This window comes from Colossoma macropomum, unplaced genomic scaffold, assembly GCF_904425465.1.
Source record: "Colossoma macropomum unplaced genomic scaffold, Colossoma_macropomum, whole genome shotgun sequence".
Classification (NCBI taxonomy): Eukaryota; Metazoa; Chordata; class Actinopteri; order Characiformes; family Serrasalmidae; genus Colossoma; species Colossoma macropomum.
The window spans coordinates 22,358,777-22,385,415 of record NW_023494791.1 but is presented as its reverse complement, the minus strand read 5'-3'; the positions used below and the strand labels follow the sequence as shown (position 1 = coordinate 22,385,415).

Here is a 26,639-nt window from a genome sequence, read left to right as displayed (position 1 = left end):
TTCTATATAAGTAGTGCAAAACTAGCAGCGTTATCATTGTTATTTTCTATTTTTGCTGTTATTGCTGATATTATTAATGTTATTGTTCAGTTATTTGCAAATGCAAATCAGGCTTTTTCAGGCTGTTAAAATATTAAATTTACATGCACTTCTACCAGACATTTTTAATACAGATATGACAGAGGTGAAACTGATGAATAACAAAACCGTTGGTGAAATTTGCGCTCATTTTACATCAAAATTTGAATATGCCCAAATGTTGTAATCATATCTTCATCAGTATAATGTTGATTATACCACATTTGAGACCTAAACATCGAGGCAAAACTTCTTTTTAAGTCTGTGCATGTGCCGTTGTTACACAAAGATGCATGATGTGGTCCGTAAAACTCTGAAAAAAGTCTAACCCAAAGCCTGTGGCCTTTAGATTATTTTCAGGCTTCGCAGGGTGACTTGAAACAGCGCTTGCATACCATATTTTAGAGTGTTTTTTCTTCCTGACGAAGTAATGCTACCTCTTTCAATTTGACGAAACAGTTCTTACATAGTGCAGCCTTAAATTCAATGTCAGCAAAGATAAGTAGTGCACCATCCAGCCAAGAGCCACTCTGGGGTCAGAAACTGACAACTGATGAAGAGCCAGAGGATGGAAAGTTAAATTGCGCATGAAAAAATATACTTTCTGAACATTAGCAAGGTGGAGCTTTAATGTAGGGGGTTATAATAAAGTGACCAGTGAGTTCACATGGCCTACAGTATTAAATTGTCAGTGTTATCCAGTATCAGGCAGTACATTCTTGTTGGGGCCTGTTTTTCTGCAACGTTTATTCCAGCTGTGCTGTCCTGACAGCATTTACCCATCATGTTCAAGTCAGTGCACTTTAAAAGAATTGTTTATTTGCCTGATGTAATGGAAGCATTTCAACAAATACTGTGTGGCAGTCAAAAGTACACTCAGAGATTCCATGATATTGTCATATTGGTCACATAGTGAAAAAAGCTGCTCGTTTTCAGTCAGTGAAATGATCCAACCAAATGAGGATGTCAGAACACTAGTGCTTTCTGTTCTTCTGAAGAAGATCCCTTTTGAGAGCTGTAGGTATTAGCGTGATTGACACATCCGCAAATGTGACTTAAACCCACTGCTGTTTCGGTACTTTGCTGTTTAAAATGTGCAGTGTTAACAAAACGGTCCATTAGAATGAGTGCGCAGGTCGGCGACCCTTTCATTATGAGAGAGAGCTAATAGAGCAAGGTTTCTGTGTTAGATCGCTTAAACAACTTAATCCCTGACATAATCCTTAACTTTAATTTAGTCTAATCCGTGTTCACACTCATAAAACCACAACCGAGCCAGAGGGGAATTTAAATGTTGTTAAGGGAAAAAGACAGGGCCTAAATTGCTCTCTTTGCCAGACGAGGTCTTTCCAACAGATTAGACCTAATCAAAAGAGGCAAGAATTTTCTGCTAATCTCTGAATTATAAAAGCACTGAGTGCAGCGTAGGTTATGACTCAGTTAAAGTCTGTCGCACTTCATCGTGGATTCAGCCAGTGAAGAAGCGTTATTCTTGTCAACGTAATCCATAGTGCTGTAATTGCATTTTTTTGAAACGTATCCTTTTTGGGGAATGGAAATTTTCTTGAACATCCATCACTATTTAACCCCACTTGTGGAAATGCATTACACCAACGGCATGAGGGCACACATTTGCTAGACAAGCGTGCACCAAGGAAGAAACAGTTTTTGACATTTGAGTATAGCATTTGTCAGTAGGAATCTGTGGTTCTTTTCTTTTCTTGTTATTTTTTTTTTTTTTCTTTTTTGGACGTTAACTTAATTGAAATGCAGCCTATGTTGCGGTGTGGCAGGTTTTAGAGACAGCACGAGGATTAATCCACAGCAAGATGACGGATATAAAGGAAAGCTTTGAACATCTGATGCCTTTACCATCAGATGTTTAGAAAAAGATAAGGTGATAAGAACATGTCTTTACCTGAGAAAAATGCAAAGGAAAAAGGGGGAGGAGGAACAGTGACAAGAAAAGGAGTGCCAAAAATAAATGCAGCAGTGACAGCAAAGGATTAAGCACTTTCAGAGCAGCCCAGCAGCTCGACTGGGAGCCAGAGTGTGCATGTATTCCTCTCAGCAGGAGCGGCACCGCCTGCCTTGCTTATTCATTACACTCACTAGCTTTAGCTTTACATTAAGGCTTACGCAATTATAAATGTTGGCCTTATGCCTCGTGAATAATTAGCCAAAGTTCAGACTGGTGCTGCGGACGTGCTCCTGAGAGGCTACACATAAATACCAGCACAAGAAACGAGACAGTGCCTAAGCCCTTATTCGGGATGTATTGCATTCATTTCAGTGTCACTTGACAGAGGAGGAGCCTGACTTCCTCTGAAGTCGTTTCATCACATTGGGATTTATTGAAATGCTGTTGACCTTCACAAACATGAAGCAGAGTTTACATGCTGTTAATTACGGCCACCTCTAAGGGGTTAGGACACTCAACCTTACAGGAGTGGCAGAATCTGAAGGAACCGAGTTTGATGTGGGTATGACTGACAGTGAACACACATCAAAAACTCTTTAGATCAAAAACTGCTGTACCTGTAGTCTCTGATAACACTCACATTCACGATTGTGCCACCATGGCTGTGAGTGAAGGCTTGTACTGCCTGACCGTTTGGTGCGCATTTGAGTGTACTTAGAAAAGATTAGAAAATTGTATGCACTTATGCAAAAATGCTTGCACACTTAAAATGCTCCCATTTAACTTCTTATTTCTGGACTTTGAATGAAATTCCTGTGGAATCTCTTTAGTATATAAATGGACATTTTAGTCCCCCATTCAGCTGGCAGGGTGCTCCACATGACTATTGATGAATTCAAACCCATACTCAGGAATGCTGAAGCAGCCTCATTAGGATTAGTTCACTCTCAGAGACCGCAGCAAATGTGCATATAGGCCATTTTAGAGGTGATGTTTTTTTTAAGCCTTTGCTTTTGCAGTGAGTTGCAGTGACTCTGTAGTGAGATATTAAAGGGCCCATATTCTACTTTTTGCTCATGTAGTTTAATGTACCATAACAGTTCCATTTCCCAATATATCTTCCAACCTCTCTTTAGCCCTTAGATTTAAAGTCTTATTCAAAAACAGTCTGGGATGAAATACTCCTTATATTCAGTGTGACTAGAAGTGAATAATACATCTTGAAACTTGAAAAAATATTTGCATACTATGTCAAGCTCTTTAGTAACATGAGAATATTTACTTGCAGACATGGCGAAATATGACACAAGTGTTTAAGGGCTCCATATCCTACATTTTTCTTATATTTTGTCTGCTTACAACATATATGTGATTTTATGTTACAAAAACAGTCATACTTCATTTTTACATGGCAATTTCCTCTATTTATCTCCTCTATTTATCCTTTAAATTAAACAGACCGTTTCTTGTTACTGTTCCTTTAAGAGTGATATGTAAATGAGCTCTATTCTGAATGGCTGCCCTGTATTGTGCCTTGTTTAAAAAGCAGTCTCCTTATACATTTTGTGTGAACACATGGGCTAAACAGCTGTAAAATGAATAGGTGAGTGTATGTTAATGTGTAGATTTTTGTGACATCACAATAACAATAACTTGTAAACATGCTGCTTTTTCTCGAATGAACTGCATTGACTGGGGATTAAACATTGTGTTTTGACATGTTAACAGTAATTACATGCTACATCAGACTGTTATTTCTGAAAAGTGTTGAAAATGTGGTTGCCCATAATGTGGGCCCTTTAATATGGGAAAATTCTTGGCTTAACAGCTTAATGCTGTGTATACATGAGGAGTAATCAGGAGACACTGCAACAGCTTGTGTCTTATTAGGGTCCAAGCACGCAAGTGCGTAGGACCCTATTGTTTTTGTTAGTTTTTGAGTTTTTTGTTAGTTTTGTTAGTTTGAGTTTTTCTCTTCTTCTTCTTCTTCTTCTTTTTCTCCGATAAAACGAATCGCCCAGACCAAACCGTAAGTCCCAGAGACATGATACTTGGTCAATAGGTAGTAGTCCCTCCCGCTACTCAGGCGCGCGACATGAGCCCAATCGGCCTAAAGGTGGCGCTATTGTGCAACACAACGGGTTTGGCTTTTTAACTCCTTCCCCAGATTTTTGACAGACAAGACACATTTTTTCCTGATTCCTTGGGTACAACAAAACAACTTTGTAATTTGGACCATTAAGCTCCGCCTACTTAGATTTTGAGCTAATTTGCATAATATGCGAAAACTACTTTTGCGAACTTGTCCTTCAGTTTTCATCCTATCCTCATGTTTTTAGTGTCAAAAAATTCAAGACAGTCTGAACATCAATAATTATCCAGCACATTTTTAATTTTGTAATCAAAATGGCTGCCATATGCAAATTGATCCTTCTGGAAAAATCAAAATAATTCTTATTTAATTGAAAAATCTGTAAACTCGAGAATCCTTCACCCAAAAAATTTAAACTTGACAGGCTTATTCCTAAAGAGACTCTGAGGACATCTATCAATTTTTGTGCGCATAGGTCATTAGGGGGCGCTGTAAATGCTACATAGCTGTTTCTCAGCATCCGTACATTCGATCAAGTTGAAACTTTGCAAGTACCATCTATTACAAAGACTATAAGTGAATCTTTCAGGACACTTCGAAATATTTAAATTTATGGCCGCCATTGGCCAATAAGCTTTCAGCAGCCATTTGACAGGCTTAGCATTGGCCAATCCTCATGATACTTGATCTATTACTATCTCACCATCCTCTAACAACCTGTGAAGTTTCAAAATATTTGGCCACTGGGGGGCGCTATTACTGAAAATCAAGTATATCTTGTACATTTTTGGTCAAATAACTTAGATGCCCTCATGCAGTGCAGTGTTCCAAACCATTTTTTCATTAGAAGTGTTTTAAAAAAAGTGCATAGTTTTTTTTCAATCGTTAACTGTTTGAAATTAGCACTTTTCGAACTAGTCCGTGGAATTTGAAGCTAACTTCTCAAAACTGGTCTAGAAATACTCTGTAGCCTCTCTAGGTAAATAATTATCCAGCACATTTTCCATTTTTTGCTCATTGTGGTCTCCCTCCATCACTAAATCATTGCAGCCATAGCATTGCTAGCTTTAATTGCTATAACTCATCAGTCCTTGGTCCGATAATCTCAAAATTGTAAATATGTTTATAAATTGAGACTCTGATATGGCTTGCAAAATTTGATCCTGATTGACCAATAGGGGGCGCTTTAGCACTGAAAAACACCTAAAATCTTTAAAAGTGTTGTTACAACAACACTACAAAGTCTACAGATAAATAAGAGGTGTCATTTGATTCAGTTCACTGATCTGAATAACTTTGTAATTACATGTTGTGTCATAAATTGGACTCCTTTTCTGGTATTTTGAATTATTCATTTAAAGACTACAGCTTATTATACCAAGGTCAAGAGGTCAATCTGAATAAAACTCAGAGAACATCTTTGATGAATGTCCCTGATCAATTTTCATAACATGTGGAGACCTTTGGACCAATTCTGACCCACTTTCACTGTGGTCCTTTATGCTAAAAGGGCCCTTATGGGTCCATTGGGTCTGTTTATGTCATGCTTATCAAAGGCTTTAACATGGAGAAACAAAATACTTTGCAAACGCAACAAAGACAGAAATCTTACCATTACTCATGTATTTCTTCAAACCTTTGTAGATCAGTAAATTGAAATGTAAACATATATTAGGTTTAAAGCCCCCTGCATTGTTCATGACAAATGAAGGCCTTTAGATTAACTCAGACTTCTTTTCAGCCTCTCTGACTCGAAGGCCCAAACTGCATTAGGCCTGATTGGGCCTGCTTGGCTCAAAGTGCATGAGAGCTTCTTGGGCTTATTAGTGCTCGGACCCGCTCATTGCCGCTTGCGGCTATATTCTTATTTTGTTTTTTTAAAACATTTTTAGCAACATTTTTAATAATAGAAAATGACCAGTTTTTGGGGTGCTAAGATGTCGCTTGCATGAGGCAAATCTGTTTCAATAAAAAAAGCACTTGAATATTTTCAGTGGGATCTCAGAGGACCAGACTCTGCAGATTACACTTCATTTACACATTTAAAACCATAGCAGAGCATCTGAGAACATGCTTGTGGTATAAATTATGTCAGCCAAAAATTTTCTACCAATTTCCTTTTAATGATATAATCTCATTAAAGTCCAGTGCTTGTATTGGTGGTCATTAATGGATGGCCTCTGTTGTGGTGCTACATTGCTAACAAACTGTCTGGTCTGGGTAGTATTAAGGGTTTGATTAGACAAAATGCAGCATAAAGACAGCTTTTCTATGCTGTTCCATCAAGGTCAAGTACAAAATAAAGCTTGTGCCATCAAATCAGAAGGGATCTGATCATTTATTTATTTTGTTTATTGGTTATTGCATAAATAGATAAGTTTTTTTGGGGGGGGGGGTAGTTTATGAAATAAAGATGCATGTCATAGAAGAACCACTTGAAAGAATCACTTCTGTATCTAGACCATTCTACCAAATTAGTTAAAAAACAATATAATTAACAACTATGTATTCAGACCTTAGATATTTGCAAGGATTATATTATGATCTATTTAAACCCAAGACATTAATTGAGATAGTAATAATCTAAATATATACATTATAAATCATCATTTATAGGGTACTTTCTTTTGGGAGGTGTCAGTCCTAAACTCTAAACCCTGATTTTTAACTTGTGAAAATAATACTTCCTTTTTTTGCGTTTTTTCTGTTGTTTTTTAAATGATCTTTTTGATTTCTTTTAAAGTGACATTGGAACATTTAGATTTATCATGAGTTTAATTTATAAATAAAAAAACTTTTATTAAAAAATGCTGTCCCACATTTTCATGTCATTGCCAAAACACAAAGAGACTTAGTCCATAGGCGGAGCCTTATTTTAGCCATACCCTTGCATTTTAGAGCAGGAAGTGAGACTACATCTCTGTCCCTCATGGTGAGAAGGTGAGCAGTTAGATTCCACTGTTTTGAAGTAAATTTGTCTGAATATATACAAGGTTTGAATATCAGTGTTACACTAAGAATTGTCACTACCGAAACACATGTTCTGCAATTAAGTAAATGTTTTTGTGTTTTAATGAAAAATATTATGATTTTATGTGTGTACAGCTATCAAAATTAGCTAAAATCATCACAACTGAAACAGTCACTACTGAAACAATTACTAAAGTTTTGGAGGTGATATGATTATTTTGTTAGTGATAAAATGGAATGTTCAATCATTTGTTGTAATAAAGTAAACATTAATTTACAGGATCATTCAAAGCAAAACTGATGAACCTTTTTTTAAGTTTAAAGAACATCCACACAATGTAACAGTTGTGTACTAATAAAAAGGTTTCTCCCTAGAACCATATATCCAAGCCAAGAACCATTTAAGAACCTCTGTTTTTAAGAGTGCACCAGCCACATTTTAATGTAAATAAGTTGGACAGGCGTCTTATTAAGTGATAAGGTATTTATTGTTGTGGCTGTCAGCGATACTGTATTAATCTGGGCTGGGGGTCAACTGCTAACCTCGCTCTCTCCGACATGGCAAATGAAACAATTGTCCCTGCATACAATCAATATTTTGTGTTGGACATGATTCAGCTGTGTCACTCCCCTCACGCTGGGAGTATATTTATAAGGGAAATCCTTTCGCAGCGTAATTAAACATTGATTTTTCAACCCTAAACAATTACAGTGCTGTGTGGAGATGGCATCTGTCCTGATGTATGTGAGTTTTCTCTGTTGAGATTAACCCTGCGTGTTTTTGTGCTTTTAGGGCTATGATGACGGATATGACGGGGAATATGATGACCAGAGTTACGAGGCTTACGACGACAGCTACAACAACCAGTCTAAAAGGTATTCAGACTTATTCAGAATGGCACTCTTCTTTACTGAGTCTGTCTACTCTGTCATATTCCATATCGGCTTTACTACAGTATTCTGCAACTCAAGTGCTTTATGGTACATGTATACGTCAACTTGATATATGGATCAAAGTTAGTGTTAAAAACACTTGAGTGATCCTATACCTTAATTATATTTATTTTACTAATATATATTCCATTTTGTCACTACCAAAACAGTCATAACACTACTGAAACTTTACCAAATGTTTCTGAAGTGATTGTGATTTAACTGCTCACCATGTGGCCATGAGGGACAGGGATGCAGTCTCACTTCCTGCTCTGAAATGCAGGGTGTGACTAAAATAAGCCTCCGCCTATAGACTAAAACTGTATTTTGTTAGTGACATGATAAATCATGTCAGTCAAATGTTATTACTGTCTCAATTAATGTCTTGGGTTTAAATAGATCAAAGCATAATCCTTGCAAATATTTAAAGTCTGAACAACACTTGTTTTTTTATTATTTTTTAATGTGGGTCTGCAGTTTGAATTAATTCGGTAGAAAGTTCCATATATCTGATGATGTACATGTTCACAACTTGATGACAATCTCCCATACACTGAAAAAAGTGCTGAATTTTGCACATAATTTCCATATGAATAAAATATATTACATAATATATTACATCATAACAATTTTATCTTTTAGTTTACTTACTTTTGGCAGTAAATGTGTTGATGTTGTATATTTTATACATCCATAAATGATAAGCACATTTGGCTTAAGTAAATTCAGTGCCTGTTTGGTGTGCATGCATTTTCCATTTTCTGAAATATAATTTTGTATTATTGCAGTGTTTCAGAATATTACGAATATGGACATGGGACCAATGATGATAACTACAACGATTACGGTAAAGACCCATTTCTTTTGTTGCGTAATGAGTTAAGAAAGCCAAGGGAGGAATGTGTGTCTTCCTCTGTAATTAGATTTTGAAATATTCAAAGAAATGCACATGCAGATACACACAGATTTTATGACTGTTATTTACAAGAAACAACAGCCATGCTACTTAATGTGCAGAGGGAGTTAAAAGCAATATTAGGTATTAAAGTATAAGCATTAAAGCTCTGCTTAAGGATTGCTGCATGTATGCCAGTTTTTTAGTTGTAATAACAAAGGCGTTTGAATTGCAGCCCATTCTTAAAAGTACAGCATTTCCATTTACCATGCTCTCTTCTTAAGCTCAGAGCGAACGCTGTGGCAGTTTCAGCCATTCCTTTTTGAGGCATTAAGAAACAATAACAAAATCAATCTGTCAATGTAGGATGGGCAGTGACAGACATTTATCATTGGAGCTTTGTTTTCTTTTCACTGTTTCTCAGTAGTCCCTTGGCATGTCTCTTGTTTAATTTGTAACACTGCTATTAATACAGAATAACCAAACACCCAGATGGATATTGTAACACCCACAAGTCGTTTAGGGAGCTTTCCTACCCCCTACACATTTAAAAGCCCAGCTCAGTGAAACACACTGCACAGTGGGTTATCTGAGGCAGCATGAGTCATCTTTAGTGGACTCAACTTTTTATTTAAGCTTGCTGGAGGAAGTATGTAACAGCTTACAGGGTCCTGTGTCAACCTTGGTGAATGGCACACCATATACAGCTGCCTGCTGTTGGTCCTCCACCTAATACTTTTAATCTTTTTTGAGGTATTGTCAGTAATATGTTCAGAGACTTTGGCTGTCACCTTTAACTGAGTACAATCTGCACTGAGAGTAGTTAGGAGATTTGGCTGCAGTACAATCAATCAGCTTGATAGGGGTATAATGATACACTCTGCCTTTGATTCAGTTCACAATATTGGGTTCACCATTCAGTATTGTTATGTTATTTCCAATCAAATTAAAATTAAGGAAAATTATGACTATGATCATGCTCTTGCACAACTTATTAATGACACTATAGCTTTGATTTGCAAACAATACAACTACATTAGATGGTGTAATAAATAGAACGTCTAGTCTCCACATCGCATTGTCACAGTCTTGCATCACAATGTCATAATGCCCTGTTACACCTCTAGAACTGGAGCTTTCTATTTGCTACAGTGTTTTGTACCACTATAAAAGAAGCACCGTGCTGTCTTTATTGTTGGACGTATTCTGTATTCGTCATGTGATAAGGCACACATTCAGAATGGAATTCACATAGCCAGGGGCTAATTATTGATTTTTTCTTTTGAGTAAAAAATAAAAAGCAACTGAAGTGTGAAGTTTAGTCCTATTCAAACATTTGCTTGCTCAAAATCGTAGTTTTAAAAGGAGTTAGGAATGTTCAGCTTACATTCTTAAAGGAGAGGCGTAGATTAAAAGGCAGAAATAGTTGCTTTCTGCCTCTTTCTTAAAGGATTAACAGTGCTAGCATCCATAGCTAGCAAGCGTAAACTCAGAAATGGCTCGTTGCCCTTGTCAGGTACATGTGGCCTTTCTTCTGTCATTTCCCACGGTAGTGTTAAATTGCTCGCAGCAGAAAGATAAGAAAAAAAAAAACCTCCTGTTTCTGCCAGTGGCCAAACAGTCAGGGCGCTACGCTCTGCGGTAGCCATCTTACCTTGCTGGGTTGCTCCAGGGGTGGCTTTAAGATGCACTCGAAATTGGGGAGCGAAGCCAGAGCAGGGCTGGAGGCCTTGCTGCCCGCTGAGAGAGGGACTGTGGCCTTTCAGACGCTGCTCTGCCTTTTGAACAGCTGCCCTCACCGACTTACGTCTGAAACCAGAAATCCAGCTGCTCTTGGCAGGGGCTCTGCTGTTCTCCACTGAAGCCACTTTCACACTGTGTGCCTGCTTGCCCATTCCCTTTGCAGCACGGCAAACACGTGCACTGGAGTTTCACAGTGCGGACGGCACAAAAAAAAACAAGAGAGCAATGATTTGATTTTATGCCCCATAAAAATTCTGTGACATGGAACCGAAATCTCAGCCGTGCCGTGAGAGCCGCGCTTGTAATGTCATTTGAATGGTAACGAGGTGCCGTGGTCAGGGCCAGCTTTTCACAGCCAGGCAGCTGTGAGGGGACAAACAATCCAATTTCATCTACTGTAGCGAATAGCTTTGGTTGGTTTACTCTTATTCAGTAGATTGAATATTAAGGTTTCTGTTTCTTGAAGCAGCGCCAGTAATGCTGCTCTCCAGTCTTCTCTGGAATCCCACTGCCAAGCTGCAATGGAAACATCAAGTTAGCTGCAAAGAGCGTTAGGGTTCCTTGCCCTGAAGGTGGGCTGATTGTTTTGTGGATGGCCCACTGAGCACGCTCATGGAGCCTAATGGAGCATCGATTCCCAGCACCTACTGTATTTATATGACAGCTGGGTCATAGTGCGAGCTCAGCCAGGAATTCATGCCTCATCTGCTCAGCCGCTGCTAACTGATAATTAGGGCACTGTGACATTGCATACTCTTCAGATGCGAAAAGTGAAAACGGACAAAGGCAAATGTGGATAGAGCTGAACTTCACACTCATGTTTGCTGTTCACTTGATCAGCCAACAACGTTCTTGATCCTTGCCCAGGTTTAATACTGATATTGCTATATTATGTCCATGCTAAGTCAGATAAGAAGTCTCAATCTAATCTTGTTGAAACATACCCATAGCTGGCCCAGGAATTACACCTGAGATTTAGGACCCCATTTCCCAAACTGCTAAGAGCACAGCACAGGACATATCCTTCAAACAAGCAGGAGATTTTAATTCATTTATTCAGTTTAGATTTACAAGGAATATACACATTAACCCCTTAAATGGCCAGGATTCACTGGCGGATTAAAGGTTTTACTATACGCTTCTATAACCTAAGAATAACCCAGCCAGTTAGTATTGCAGTCCATGTAGTTACTGAATAATGAGCCTAAGAGGAGTTAATAAACCTTTCTGTAAATGTTCCAGCAGGATTGGGAGGGTTACTTTAAGAATGTATTCCATTATAGATTACAGATTCTGAATTAAAAATTAAATCTATTACCTAATTCAAACGATTAATGTAATCATTACTTTTGACGTACTTTCGGATAACCTGCCTCTTCGGGTTACAAGACAGAAAATAAGGGATAGCTCCCCAGGAGAAATCTTAACAGGAAAATGAAACATTTTAGTACACTGAGGCTAAAAGCTCTGAGACTAAAACACTGGGAAACTAGTAATCACCGATTCAATTTACAGAGTTCAACAACTATGCAAATGCAAGTCATGTTACAAACTACATGTTTTGCCTTATTTATTAAAAAATGCTACTTATTATACCGAAGTCAAAAGATCAATGTGGTAGATATCTTATTTTGAGACCCCTCATCAACAATAATTATAAATAGAGGTCATTCTAAAAACTCTAACAGGCCACCAGTTGTGTTCTGTCTGCTGAAAGGCCTATACTGGTTGGCTTCATATTGGTTTGTCGTTTACTTCAGTGTTCACCAATTGCGTGTAACCGGTAGATGCTGCTTTAGCAGTTTCAGTAGTCTACAGAAGTCAGTGAGTTTAAAATGTTTACAAAGCCATTAATCACACGAATACTAAGTGGGAGCTGAATGTCTTAGTGTCACATAATTATAGTTTACACATATTAGCATTTTGTAACCATCATTTGAAAGTGATTGAAGAAAGAAATCCTTTATGTGAAAGTGAAACTAACTTTGCCACTCACAAGACTTTGCTTTCTTTTCATATTTCGGAGCTGTTAGTAAATGTTAGCTCACTTCAGGTTTAGAATCTGGCAAGTTGACGATGTTTGATTTATTTTCAGTCAAACAGTAGAGTTTTATAAGGCAACAAACAAGAATAAAATAGTTTACTTCCAGATCAGTTTGCTGCTGTAGAATCTGGCAGTGTGGAAATGCCTGATTCTCATATCCTCAGCAAAAACTTTGTAGATTGGGTGAATGAAAGGCTGCAAACTGCTGCTTGTTAGTCAGAATTCTCTGCTGGCAGCAGGACCCTCCCTCCACTGTTCTTCTCAAAGCAAAAAAGTCTTCATATCTACACAATCAAATTGACATATTTATCATTCAGAACAGCAATTTCGGCAAAGGCAGCACGTTTTTATGCATGCGGTTTGACTGTAATCCTGCTGTTAGTCACCCTATTTTTCATTATGTTCCTGCTGGAACTGTATTAAAATACTGTTACATTTTTTGTATCCTTATTACATAATGCCTTCACATGTATTCCTTCATTACTCAGCCCTGTGTACCAGTGTAGCCACTTTAGCTGCAATCTCAGACATGTGCAAAAAAGACAACAGCTATAACCAAGAACACAACTTTACATCAAGTAAAAGAATGATGCGTACAGTAATACACGGCAGTATATAAAACAGGGCACAGTCCAAGCTGTTAAAATAATTTACCAGCATCTGCCAGACAATGAAGCTTTTAAATGAGCTGACATGATATGAGTCTATTTTTAGGTGTCTTTTTTTCAGATGCTCATGTTAAAAATGTTCATGACTGAATAGGTAAATAGATGCATTGTCTGTTTGATTTCTTCAGGCACTGATACAGATTTTCACTGCTTATAATGTCTTGTGGTCATTTTACCTGTAGCAGAAGAGGAGTGGACTCAGCCTCGGCCAAGCCGCAAAGCTCCGACAGCAAGACTTACACGAGGGGGATACAGAGAACACCCCTATGGTAGATATTAAAGGTGCTCTAAATCGGTGACCTCCCCTTACTGGCAACCTGACTTAATAATCTAACAGAACTCCAAATCTAACCTCCCCTAATTAAGGAGCAAGAAAGTGCTTACAGCATATGGTCCCTTCTCTTGTTTTGATAACATGACTTATTTATAGAACACATCTAAGAAACACAATCTAGATCTGGCAAGGATCCTGCATAAACGAAACACTTTCATTGGAATGCTACTTAGATGTTTTTTTGTTTGCTCCCCGGAATCTAAAGCATGGAGTTGCCTACGAAGTGATGCTTCCTTGTTCTTGGCTACCATTTCACCAAGTCAAAAACTGCTACCCTTAAGTATTAGACACCCATATTGTACATAACATCTTTCTTAATATTTCTTGATTTGATGACAGTAAATAATGAGTTTGTATATTTGATTTTGATATCAGTATTGGGATTGAAAGCAATCAGATATGTATGTAGCTACCTACAAGTGCTCTGCTTTGTGTGTAGCCTGTATTTGTACATAAATATGTAATAAAAAGAACATAAAGCACCTTGTGTAAGCTTCTCTAAATAGGTGACCATAATTGTTAAATTTTTGTTGCCATAATTTGTTAATAGAACTGACATCATTTTTGTAAAATTAGATAAGTACATACATGTTTTTAGTAATAAATGCCTGTTTTAGTTGAGGAAACTGCTAATATGTTTGTTTTTTTATATACATATATATACATACATATATATACATTTACGTAACAAAGGAAGTTAACAAAAAGGAACTTTAGAGAGGTTGTCGAGTCGTTTTGTGTAACAATAGAGAAGCTGCATTAATACAGTTTCAACTTTGTTAAATAATTTTAACACTAGCACTAAATTGTTCATTGAATCTTGATTCGTTATTTAAATGTTTAAGGTGTTAATGGAAACCAACTGTTTAGATCAATAAATTGACTTTTTTAAACGTATTCTTTAAGCTTGACCTTATTAAACAAAAACTCTGACTTGTTTGCACTAGCGTGACTCCGTGCATGATATGGAGATTCAGGAGGTAAGAACAAACCCGTATTACAATAAGACTGTCTAAATGCCTTCAGCCATTGGTGTTAGCCAGTATACACAAAGTATGTGAATATGGCAGATATTCACAATGTTTCATCACTCATTGGAGTGAATGGGATACATTTAGATTGCTCTGTTTCTGCTACCTTTATTCTTCTTCCATTGAACATCAGGGTTTGTGTTGTAATACCAATGCTTTTAAATATCAGCTATTGAAAGTCACTACTTTTTAGAGACCTGAACTTTCTTCTGTGACTGTTAGAGCTGAATGCCGACGCGTATAAAGAGACTGAAAGGATGACTAAACGTTAAGCAGGTAACCCTAATAATAACTCTAATGTTGCGAATGCCAGTCATAAATTAAGTTACTTACACTTAAAAAAGTAAACCTGCCCTGTCTAACCCCCCGGATAAATGCATCGGCCCCCTAAAGCCGCTAATTAAAGTTAACTAGTGACTTCGAAAATCACTCCCTAACGCAAAAATTAACATTGCATTCATTAAAAGAACTAAAACTGATGTTAATACCTGAGCAGTTAAACGAAGCTTTTTAACCAGAACCGGAAATGAAAGGAGATGGTTGCTCTCAAATCAGATTCTTCTCCGTGACAGCTTTTGTCCCACCCCACAAATTGGTTTACTTTTTTGATAGTGGCACAGGCTTTGTCATCCTGTTTTTTATCCCTTACATTCATCTTGCATGTGATTGGAAAATTTGTTTCGACTCTTTGTCTTATCCATTGTCTGTCATATGTGGAGCATACCGTCAGCAATGCAATATCTGAGTCTTAAATAAGAATTCTTTTTTCAACAGGTGTCTCTGCGTGAGCTGAGATATGGAAGAAAAAATATGAAGTGGTAAGTAGGAAAAGCTGCCTCCGCACTGATGAGTACAGGCTGTGATTATACGCAGAAACTTTAAGCCTGTCATAGCCTGTATCATCTGTACAATAGCTCTGCCATGTGATAGGCTTGAGTAAATTAAGGGGTCTGTGTCAGAACACGGCAAGTACTAAATACACAGTTTATTTAGTATGAGTAGTTTTGATTAAAAGGCCTGTATCATGGAGGTGAGTTTGAAGTAACATGTAAACGCTGTTCAGGTTTCAAAATGTCCAAATATGGAAAGACAGTTCACTTTAAATTTGTCATGGTTATGATGTCACAATCTTGAATACATTTACATATGACTGTCTGTTCAACCTACAGCACATTAGCCTGCCCATTCACACTGAAGTGATTAGGAGTGTTGTTACTGCAGACGATCTGCAGTACGATTACACTCATATGCAAAAGTTTGACTGCTACTAAAATGACATGTTTTGATGATTTTCTAAGTGGAAATAAGTTAACAGCCTCTACAGAGAACATTTCAGCTACTTTTAGTGCAGATTTTTTTTTGCCTTTGTTTAACATATTGAAAAAAAAAACAAAACATAAAAGTGTGCCCTATCTTTCCGCAGGCCACATTTTATATTTTACTTATTTCTAATATGTTGAATTCAGCAAATAAACAGCAATTTTGTATTAAAATGTGCAGAAGTGTGTTCTCTGTAGAGGATGTGCTAACCAATTTTCACTTAGAACATCAACAAAATGTCATTTGACGAGGGGCGCTCAAACATACAACTCAACCTTCAAATCTTCCAAAGAATGTAAACATCCAAAAGGGTGAATTTTATTTTTTTTTCTGAAATGTCTGAAGATTTCAGTCTAAACCTAACAGTTTGTTTCCTTAATTTCTGCTTTTTTAACAATATAAGGCAACCAATCAGGATGGAGGTAATTTACATATCAGTCTTAAAGGCAAAATAACAAAAATTGTTATAAGTAGACAAACATAAATAAAAATAGGAAAATAGAATATGTACATTTAAATAACATATGGAGATATATAATTATGGAAGCAAGAACTCTGCTGCTTAAAATATTTGCATTTAAAATGTTTGTGCCTGAACTGGTAGCAAATTCAATATATAAAGTCCCATTTTTTGGCAACTCTTTACAGCCTACATGAAGGATTGTGAGACATTTTTGGAGGGCTTTAGAGGCACATTTGGTAGAATTATCATGCATATGCCATTTTGGATGCTGGCATGTATGAATCAAGGATTTAGACAGTTGTGACATCAAACCAAAATGGGTGTTTCTATAGGTTCAGTCATTTGTCAGTTAAAGCCTCAGTCAGAAATCACTAAAATTGGAAAGTTATTTTGAACGTTGCAACACAATGGAGAATATTAACACTCTTCAAAATGAGTGCATTTAGCATCGCTGTCAGTAAACACCGCACTAGTTCTGGCATAGCTTAGTTGTTGTTTCTGCTACACTTTTCACAATGTCCACTATCAACGTGCATTTTACTGAAAAGACAGTGCATATCTTTATTAGTTTTGAAAATGCTCATATTATCAGTTAGCATTCCTTTAGAGGCAAAAAATCATAAGTCATGATCTTTTCTTTGAAGCTGTCAACAAGAAATAATTATATTCTTAAATTTCATTACAGCAAAAGCAGTGATGTTTTAAAATAACTAAGCTCTGACGAATTGCTGGACAGATTACAGCAGTGTCTAGAGAAGGTGTACTGAAACAATGAAATCCTTGTACTACAACAACATACACCTACAGACCACAGACTTGCAGCACAAAGAGCATGGTGGCGGCAGGAAGGGACGAGGGTATTGCACAAAAAGAAACAATAAATAAGCTCAAGGGCACCAAACAGTACAGATGTGTAGCAGAGTGAAGTGGAAATGGCAGGAATGAATGGCTAAATTAATAGCTAGGTACATGCATGTGAGAAGACGTCCCAGTACAGCGCAGAATAATAATATGATCATAATTGTTTTTTGTGTGATTTAAAAATGCCAACTTCCATTGACATTGTGTGTGAGCTTCAATAGAAATTGTCCAAAATTAGTTGGAAAAATGTCTTGTTACATTTTCTTACATTAAAAGTACTTTCTCCTGTAAAGTTACCATTCTGGAGACAGGACACTTTGTTCTGACAAAGTATATCTTCGCTGTCGGAACAAAACCTTGTATCTCCATTTTTGTTATTTTTTTATGTTTTATAATGTTTAATATAATTATAGTGTTTTATTTTTTTATTTTTAATGTTCATAATTTGAAAATGCCAGCTGCTCTTTATACTGTGTCAAAATTTCTTGACAAATCAACAAATACAAACGGCCCAAAATGACTTCTAATAAAATCTTGTTACATTAACTTGTTACGTTAACATTGAAAATTCCACTGTCATAGTTTCCGACCTGCTTATCTTTAATGAGCTAGAACATAGTGCAGCTCAGTAACACAGCTAAACTGGACACTTTAAATTGAACTCTCAATGTCATTAAGTGCCTCTAAATAAGCACCGCAGTACAGTGTGCATAATTTTACCTAACTTTTAAAAACATATAGTGGTGGGTGATATGGCAAGAAATATATCATAATCTAAATATTTTAATGATACATGATACATATCACAATATTTTGTTCGTCACTGGTTTGATACATTGGAACAGCACACATCAGTAGCGCTGCATTTAAAAAAAACTACCAAAAACTATAAATGCAATGATTTTATTCCACGTTTCACATAGTGTCCTGCACTAAATCCATTAAAGGAGGAGAGTTTTTTTTTTTTCTCTTGTAAAGTTGCCCTTTTAGAGATACATGGTTCTGTTCCAACAGCCTTGTATCTTAATTCTGTTTTTGTTTAAGCATAATAGAAAAAAAGTAACATAACCAACGAATGGACCAACAGAAATGGTTCAAAACAACTTTTATTAAAGTTACTTTTTTGGAGATACAAGACTTTATACTGACAGTAACAATATACTAGTGCAGGGTGGAAGAAGGGATTGAAAACCAGAAGATGCAGTAAAGTGCACAGTGTGTCTACTGATTGAGGTAGAGAGAGACACCAATCAGTCAGTGTTTGCTGTTAAGAGTCCTGACAGCGTAAGAAAGCAGTAATTAGTCTCAAATTTTCTACACTCAAAGTTGCACTGTAATTTGCGGTACAGGGACCATATTCCCTATAGAAGACTATGATTGTCTTCTAGCGAATCAAACCATTTACCTCTTTCTATATCACATGATGCATAATTCAGTACATTTGTTGGACTGGTAGATAAGTTAGACTTACTACAAGCTCAAGGCAATCATTCTGCACAGACTGTTTAGGAAGTTCAGCTGGAGCTCTTCTGTGTACCTGCTGAATACTCACCAAAAACGCAATCAATAACGTCAGATTATAAAACAATCAGTTCGCCCATTAATGAGAAACTGAGAGGGAGGGGATGTGCTAATGATTTTGTTGTGACAACTCAATTAATAAACCATTTAACAGAGTAGCAGACATCTAGCATGGGGTACGCTTGGAGGTAGAACCCTACTCCAAATGTTACAGACTTGCAGGATTGGGCATACGCATTAATTACACACATGACTGCAAGACCCAAGGGACCAGTGTATGATCTCAAGTGGAAAGGTGGCCTTCGGAAACATTGCTTCGAACGTTTTATTTAATTAACACTTCTTTTAATTATCCTGCAGGAGCTCTTCTCCCCAAGTGACACGCATCCTGTATAACAAGACAAAGAGAAATGCTAACACTTGCACTCACTTGAGGAGCATGTTTATTGTCTTTTTTAGTTTTAGTGGCTTCAACAGGGATAACTTTGCTAAAACTAAAGAACTAAAGGAACATAATAAGATAAAAGAAGGCATGTAACAGCGATTTGTTTCCTTTAGTTATGTATAGAGAATCACCAGCTAGCTTTTTTTTAACCATTGGCGCTCTAAGCACAGTCAGTCTGGGCCAGCGTTTCACTGATCCTTACAACATTTCACTTAACATATTATTGTCGACTTTACCTCCATTTAAGCATTTGCCAGAGAAGAGCACATTTTGCATTACCGTAGGCAGTGTACAGGGTATTAGATCAGAGCAGCAGAACAGAGCGAGAAAGGGTTCCTCAGGGGCAGAGAATATGTTATCATATACTGTAAGTATGATTTAAATATGAGCCAATAGAAGAGATCAGACGAATTCATTGGCTTTTCTTTCCATTTCAATAAATGATAGTGTCATAGAGCCAAGGCTTTTTTTTATGCTACCGTATGTACATCATGAGCTTCAAGCCAGAAGGCAAGACATGCATGAACAGGTATGCATATGCATGCATTATGTATAAGGCTGAGATCACTGAGGCCTATCAGGATTGATGTTTAAAAGGTGACACAGCTTAACCAACTGCATCAGCCTTTAGCTGTTAGACGTTTAGCCATTATCTGTAATGCTATTACAGCAGTCCATCACAGGATAATACAAAGTACCCATCAAGTGAAGGCCGACATGCAAACAACTGTAATATTACTAGATTCAATTGACCTGTCCATGCTCCAGCCACTGATGTCCAAGTGGCACATCTGTATACGTATTGGCCCTATCACTGAGAGATTGTGAGTTTGATCCCAGGTGATGCCAGAGCCATTCTTGGCTGTGAGTCCGAGGGAGCACAGTTGGCCTTGCTCTCTATGGGTGGGTAGGATGGTGTGATGTTAGCTGTCTGTTAGCTGATGTAACAGTTAGTGTTGGTGTTGTCCTGCATTGGTAGTGGCAAAAAAAGGAAGCATGTGCTGGCATTCACCCTCCTAGAGTTGGTAATATTGTGTTATTTGAGGAGACCTAGCTAGTGGGTGGAATTGGACATTAAAAAATTGGGGAAAACGCCAATGTATATTTAATATTCTACCGAATTGGTTCAAAGTCTTGTCAAACGACATGAACACTAAACTAAAATCCTTTTTTTGCTTCCTATACCTTTATTATGTTTATTAAATTAAATGAACATTACATCACCAAAACAGGCAGAACACTACGAACACTTAGCCAAATGTTTCGGTAGTGACTGTGTTGGTGGTGCCAATTGTAGCTAATTTTGAGCATTACTCAAAGACGCCAGTACATGACTAGCAAAAAAGTTTACTTGATTACAGAATATTGTGTTTCATGTGGCTAAAATAAGGCTCCACCTATGAACTCTTTTTGTTTCAGAAGTGACATGAAAACATGGGGCAGCATTTTTTGAATAAACTCATGATAAATCGAAATATCTTTATTTTAAAAGAAACCAAAAAGATTTTTTTACATTACAAATTTACATTATTTTCACCGGTTGAAATTGGGGTTTGGGAATTGGGTTTGGGACAAACACCTCCCAGTTTGTATATATTTAGCTTATTAAAATCTCAATTAATGCATTGGGTTTGAATAGATCATAACATAATCCTTGTACTATCATTGTGTATTTATGGTCTGAATACTTTATTGTTTTGATAAGTAGTTTTTTACTATGGGCTTGCTATTTGGACTAATTTGGTAGAATACTTTACATATATGTGTGTGTGACTGGGTAAAATACCACAGTACTTGTTTTCATGATGCATGTTACTTATCACAGTATTTTATTTATCTGAGGATAGAACACATCAGTAGTGCCCATGCACTAAATCCAATTAAACAGCAGTCATTGTGCTCTCTATGTAATGAAGCATCCCTGTTGTAATCAGAGCCGCACAGGTGGAAAGTCGGTCATCTCGCTCCTGTGCTGGGTATGAAGCATCATCACATTCATTCTTTGAAGAACATCTCATCTGTGTTCAGCACACACAACTGCTCACTGACTGACACATGGCAGCATAGAAGTGAAATTGTAGAGCCATAAGCTTTAGAGGATACAGTCTACCATTCTTACAGACAGTTCACTAACCCCATGTGTCTCAGCTGTGTTGAAGATTAATGAAGTATTTTTCTTTTCTACATTTCACAAGTTCAGAACAAACATAACACACTGCCTCCAAATTCAGCCATTCGCTCTGCATTCAATCATATTTGTTGCTCTGTGGCAGGAGTAAATGCATTTATAATGACAAGGGCTGATTAATTCTTGATATATTCATCTAAAGAGAGACTCTGTAATTCACAAACAGAAAAATCCAATTTACTGTCACATAATAGTGGCATTTCCATCATGTCGGGGAAAAAAATGCTGTTTACGATGACAGAGTTGGCCGTCATTTGGAGGAGGAGAGGGAGCAATTTGAATAAAAGCATTTTTCACAGTGCAGAGAAGAGTCCTCAACTCTTGCTGTGCAGCACAAAGGCAGGAGGACATCACCCTTCTCTCACTACACTCATTCGTGGCCTGTGCTCCAGCTTTTCATGCACACTTCTTGATTGAATGAACTAGAATTGCCTGTATTATACAGCCAACTGTTTCAGTAATTCAGTACATTCCTGCCACCAGTGAAATTACTAAACATGTAGACTACATGGAAAATCAGCCTTGAATTTGGAATACTACATATAGACAAAACCATCTTAAACCACATTTTCGGCCTAACCAGCAGCAACCTGTGAAGCTATTAAAGCCGTATTTATTTTCAAGTACTCTTTATTGATTATTCAGTTATTTGAGTTGTAATAGCAATAAATGAGCCTACAACAAAGTATAAAGTGGTAAAATGCTACATTTTGTAAAATCTCATTGTATAGTCTTAATATCAATTGCTAAAATATGTCAACTCTACACTTTTTTCTATTCCAGTTGAGCTCAAAACAAAAATACTATACTTTCGAAACATTACACACCAATGAGTGCTCAGCAGCGTGGGCTCGTAAATGTGGCATGCTGATTTGATAATTGAATTCAGATGGTTTTAAATGCAGCGTGATAACAAACACACAATTAAATGTTAAGGACTTAAAGCACTTACCTTTCAGGAGTGCAAACATATGCGTTAGCGTTACCTGCTATATTCAGACATTTATAGTTCTGAAGTGTGAATGACGCCAAATACCTGTACCCCTATCTCTTGTACCTGTCACCCTCAGCTCATTAGTCTGAGGTAATTATCCTCCTACCCTATCAAGTGGAGACTTCCACGCTGGAGGCCAGGCTAAAGGTGTTTACAAGGCTGGGCCACGGAAAAGGTTCACCGGCTGCTGCTTAGCGAACCCTCTCCATCTCCAATCAATGCTGATAACAAACAGAAACGAACCTCTGTTGTACCTCCACTGTTCAGCCCTGATCACAGATTAGTGTGGCTGATGTAGTGGATTGAAAATAAAGCCACAAAAGTCAATGTAATTAATCTAGTGGAGCATTTAAAACAAGAAATTGAATTGACTTTCATTACATTTAGGCGAAGTTGTTAGGTGAAGGGGAAAAGAAGGCAGAATTCTCTGTTGAGGGATTCTGAAGTAATCAGCTGAAACCCTAAATCTAATCAACAACCTTACCAATTACTAGTTTTAAGAGAAAACCTCTAAACATTTAATACTAATCTTCTAAATTGAGCACTTGCTGTGTCTTGTCCTAAACAGCCAATGAGAAGTAGCATAGTACTTAAGAAACAACATGGATCAAGTGGTACCTTATGATGGTACACTGGGAAAAAGGTGAGGCACTAGAAATACTTGATTCAAATCAGTGTTTCATATCTGCATTAATGTGCAAAATAATGCACATTTTTGACTTTCATTTTGCTCATTTAGGTAATAATTGTGTTGATGTAATCTCTGTGAATAAGAAGTACAAAATTGATTTCAGTAAAAATGATGAGTGTCTTGAGCAGATATTCGACTGATTGCTGATTTTTAACCCACCCTGCATTTAAAATGAAGGATTCCAAAGGCAAAGACAGTATCAACAAATGCAATTGAAATACATTTTCATATTCACTTTGCTTCAGCACACCTCGCTTCCTTCCCTCAGGCCTGCTCTCAGTCAGACACATTATCAGATAGCAAACAGTTGCATCAGACGTTCGAAAAACTCAAGGCCGCCCACAGCTGGCGTTTCTAAGAGCTGGTTATCTCTTTTTAGCTGCCCATTTAAATGCTCTGTTTGTCTAACATGTGCAGCGTCTCTCTGTTTCAGACTGGTTGCAGCGAGTACATGGAGCAGGCTGATAAAGCCGCCCACCCAGAGCTGAGCAGCTTCCTCTCGTCTGCTAGAGGTGCCTAGCAGCTCCACTCAGCCACAGCCTGCTGCAGGCCTGGTGAGTATCTGAAGACATGAAACACTTCACTTAAAGCTTCTGGATTCCAGTTCCAGAGGATTGTGGAAGTGCCCAGGGTTATGGATTATGTATGAGTAACATCTGTTGCACATATTGTAGTGTTCTAGACTAAAGAGACTCATTGACTAACATGTTTTAACACACTAACCTTGTCATATGCCAGAAAGCTTGGTCTCTGTATTTAGAATTAAAGCTCTAATCTCTAATGGGGTGCTAGATTTAAAAGTGTGTCTTTGGGATGAACCAGATATACATGTATCATAATTAGGTAGTTTGCATATATACAGTGTCTTAATGTAGTTTACAAGTATAATGCAGCTCAATGACAAGATACATTAATAAAGCAATGCATTTTAATTATGCTTGCATTTTTGTCTTGGCCATGTTGATCAGGCAGCTGTAAAAATTTCCATCCTCTGTTAAAGTGAATTAATGTATTGTGAGGAATTTTGGATAACAGAGTGATACATAGTCTACACTGATGTGGGCTTTGCCACACTAAAGATACACAGAAAACACTCACAAGCACCCCTTTAAACATCAAAATGAGAAAGGGTACATGCATGGGTTTGCACAAGTGAGCACTGCAAGTGCACCAGTTGGGGCAGGGCTTCAATAACAATAACAACACGGAGCACAGCCATGTCTGTTAGCCTTTTTATTTCATTAGTATGAGGAAAATTTAGGACTGCGGGAGCTCTGAGTTCACTCTCTCACTCCGTATTTATGACTGTCAGAATGTAAAAACTACAGACATTGCAGATTAATATTGGATTAAAAATCATGGATCTTGTCCATAATCACTTAAGTTACAGAACCTCCACAAGTAAACTTATACCAGCTCCAGCTGGGCTTTACAACTCAGAGAGTCTGTATCTTTTTATATCAAAAGTATCACTGAATCTCAATTAGTATCTGCTATTCGGTGAGGCAGTATATTGTCTACAGTTGTAGTACAAAGATCTTTCTCCAGTGGCTTAAACCATGTGTGAATCATGCCTCCTTCTACGCCGCTTTAAATGTGAGACTCATCCTCCTGAAGGCTCTCTGCTGTTCTTTATCCACTCTGAGTGTGGAGCCCAATCCTGCAGGCCATGTTTGCTTAGCATCTGTTTATTTGGAGTTGCAGATTCAGATGATTAGTATTGCTGGGGTAAAAACGGATGCCTCTGTCATTCATGTCGCGTTTGCCAGAAGCTTCTCTCAGTGCCATTCTCACAGTGAGCATGTGGCTCTGTGTGCCAGGGGCCACGCGCTCTGAGCGCTTAGCGCATGTGTGCGAATGGAGGGCGGAGGGGAGGGGAAAGGAGCAATGCTGTTTACGCTCCACTCCAGAATACAGACCTGCGGTGACTCAGCTTTCAGCCCAAACCTTCAACCACAACAGCTTTAATCACCAACCGCTTTAGTCCCTTCACTTTATGGGGATTCATGGTCAGATGATCTTGTTGATAGCCATTTTGAAATAACCCAGATGACTCACTGTCTTGTGTCATATTAAAACCTAGCCATAAGGGCTTGTGCTCGTCATGCTCAATAAGCTTATATCTACTATGCGCACTGTTAATTCCCTCACATGTATTTATTCACGATCTGCTCTAAAGGCAAGCCTAAACGATAAGGATTACAGTGTTCATTTCCAAAGCCCTTATTCAGTTCTCAGTTAGAGTAGCTAAAGCTGTTCACTGATCCACCAAACGCAGACGACAGTGTCTTATGATTGAAGAGTCAATTAATGCAACCTGACTGAGAATTCAAATGTCTGACAGTGATACAGTGACACCATCTGCTCACAGGAGAGCACTGGCTCAATCCCCTTTATTGACACAATGGTAACACAGCACACTTGGCAAAGTCAGTCGAGGGATTTCTTCTGGAAACCAAAGATAATTGCAGCGCTGTAGAAACTGACTGAAGCTTGTCAAGTTAACAGCACTTTCTTGAAGGTTAACGTCAATGCTGTCTGAAACGTGTTTCTACCTAAGATGTGTGAATGCGGTTGTTCAGTCTTTACAAAACAAAAAAACTTTAGCCTTCGTTGTTGCCCACAAGAAAGGCGAATTATTACACTGTAATAAGAAAGCTCAATGAGGCCTTCACACATGAGCAGTTTATCCATGAAATTGCTTTGTTTGCCTTTGTTTTTGTTCCTCTTGTTTTCCCCCACCAGTCTGAATTCTGCAAACGCACTCTTGCTTGCACAGATTCGTTATCCTGCCATTTAGGGATGAGCCTGGCAAAATATCAATGCATGGCACGGACGATGATTGCACATTGAGCAGAATACCCATGTCCTTGTGCCAGTTGCTGTGAAAATAGACTGGCAGAGAGAGGGAAAGAGAAAGAGGGAAGCATGCTTGGAGAAAGAGAGCAGTGCTTAGCTTTAGCAGCAGAATGCTTCTGTGTGTTGGCTAAACACATGCCAGACGCTCTTTAGCAGTCAGCCATTTTTAAGAAAAGCTCCAGGTTTCTGTCAGAACGAAATCTTCTGTGAATGAAGCATTTCATTTTTAACCAGTACAATCAAAAAAGTTTCACATCAGTGGTCACATTAAAGGACAAAGGACAAAATCAAATGTACACACTTTCCCCCCTTATCCCAACTGTAGTCAATCAGTCAAGATATGTTTGGTATCTGAAGTTTCCTTCGTTACCCTTGCACTGGAGCAATGAGTCAAGTCAAGATTTATTTATATAGCGCTTTTTAAAATGACTGTTGTCACAAAGCAACTTTACAGAAAATCCAAGTCCAAGCCCCAAGTGAGCAAGCCAAGGGCAACAGTGGCAAGGAAAAACTCCTTAAGCCCAAGAGGAACAAACTTTGAGAGAGGCCAAGACTCAGAGCGGAACACGTCCTCCTCTGGTCGACACC

At 37.8% G+C, this 26,639-nt stretch overlaps 1 protein-coding gene across 2 annotated transcripts in view; it reads left to right on the top strand.

Annotated features, from left to right (window-relative positions):
• Window positions 1-14,569, top strand: part of khdrbs2 (KH domain containing, RNA binding, signal transduction associated 2) — an 88,814-nt gene extending 74,245 nt beyond the window's left edge. Inside the window, exons 7-9 of one of the 2 annotated variants that reach the window (XM_036574432.1) lie at window positions 7,855-7,937; window positions 8,783-8,841; window positions 13,530-14,569. In XM_036574432.1, coding sequence (XP_036430325.1) covers window positions 7,855-7,937; window positions 8,783-8,841; window positions 13,530-13,624 — 237 coding nt within the window. In that variant the 3' untranslated portion in view covers window positions 13,625-14,569. Of the gene's footprint in view, window positions 1-7,854; window positions 7,938-8,782; window positions 8,842-13,526 lie in introns of both variants that reach the window. The other variant, XM_036574431.1, reaches the window with a different exon arrangement.
• Window positions 14,570-26,639: the final 12,070 nt, after the last annotated feature.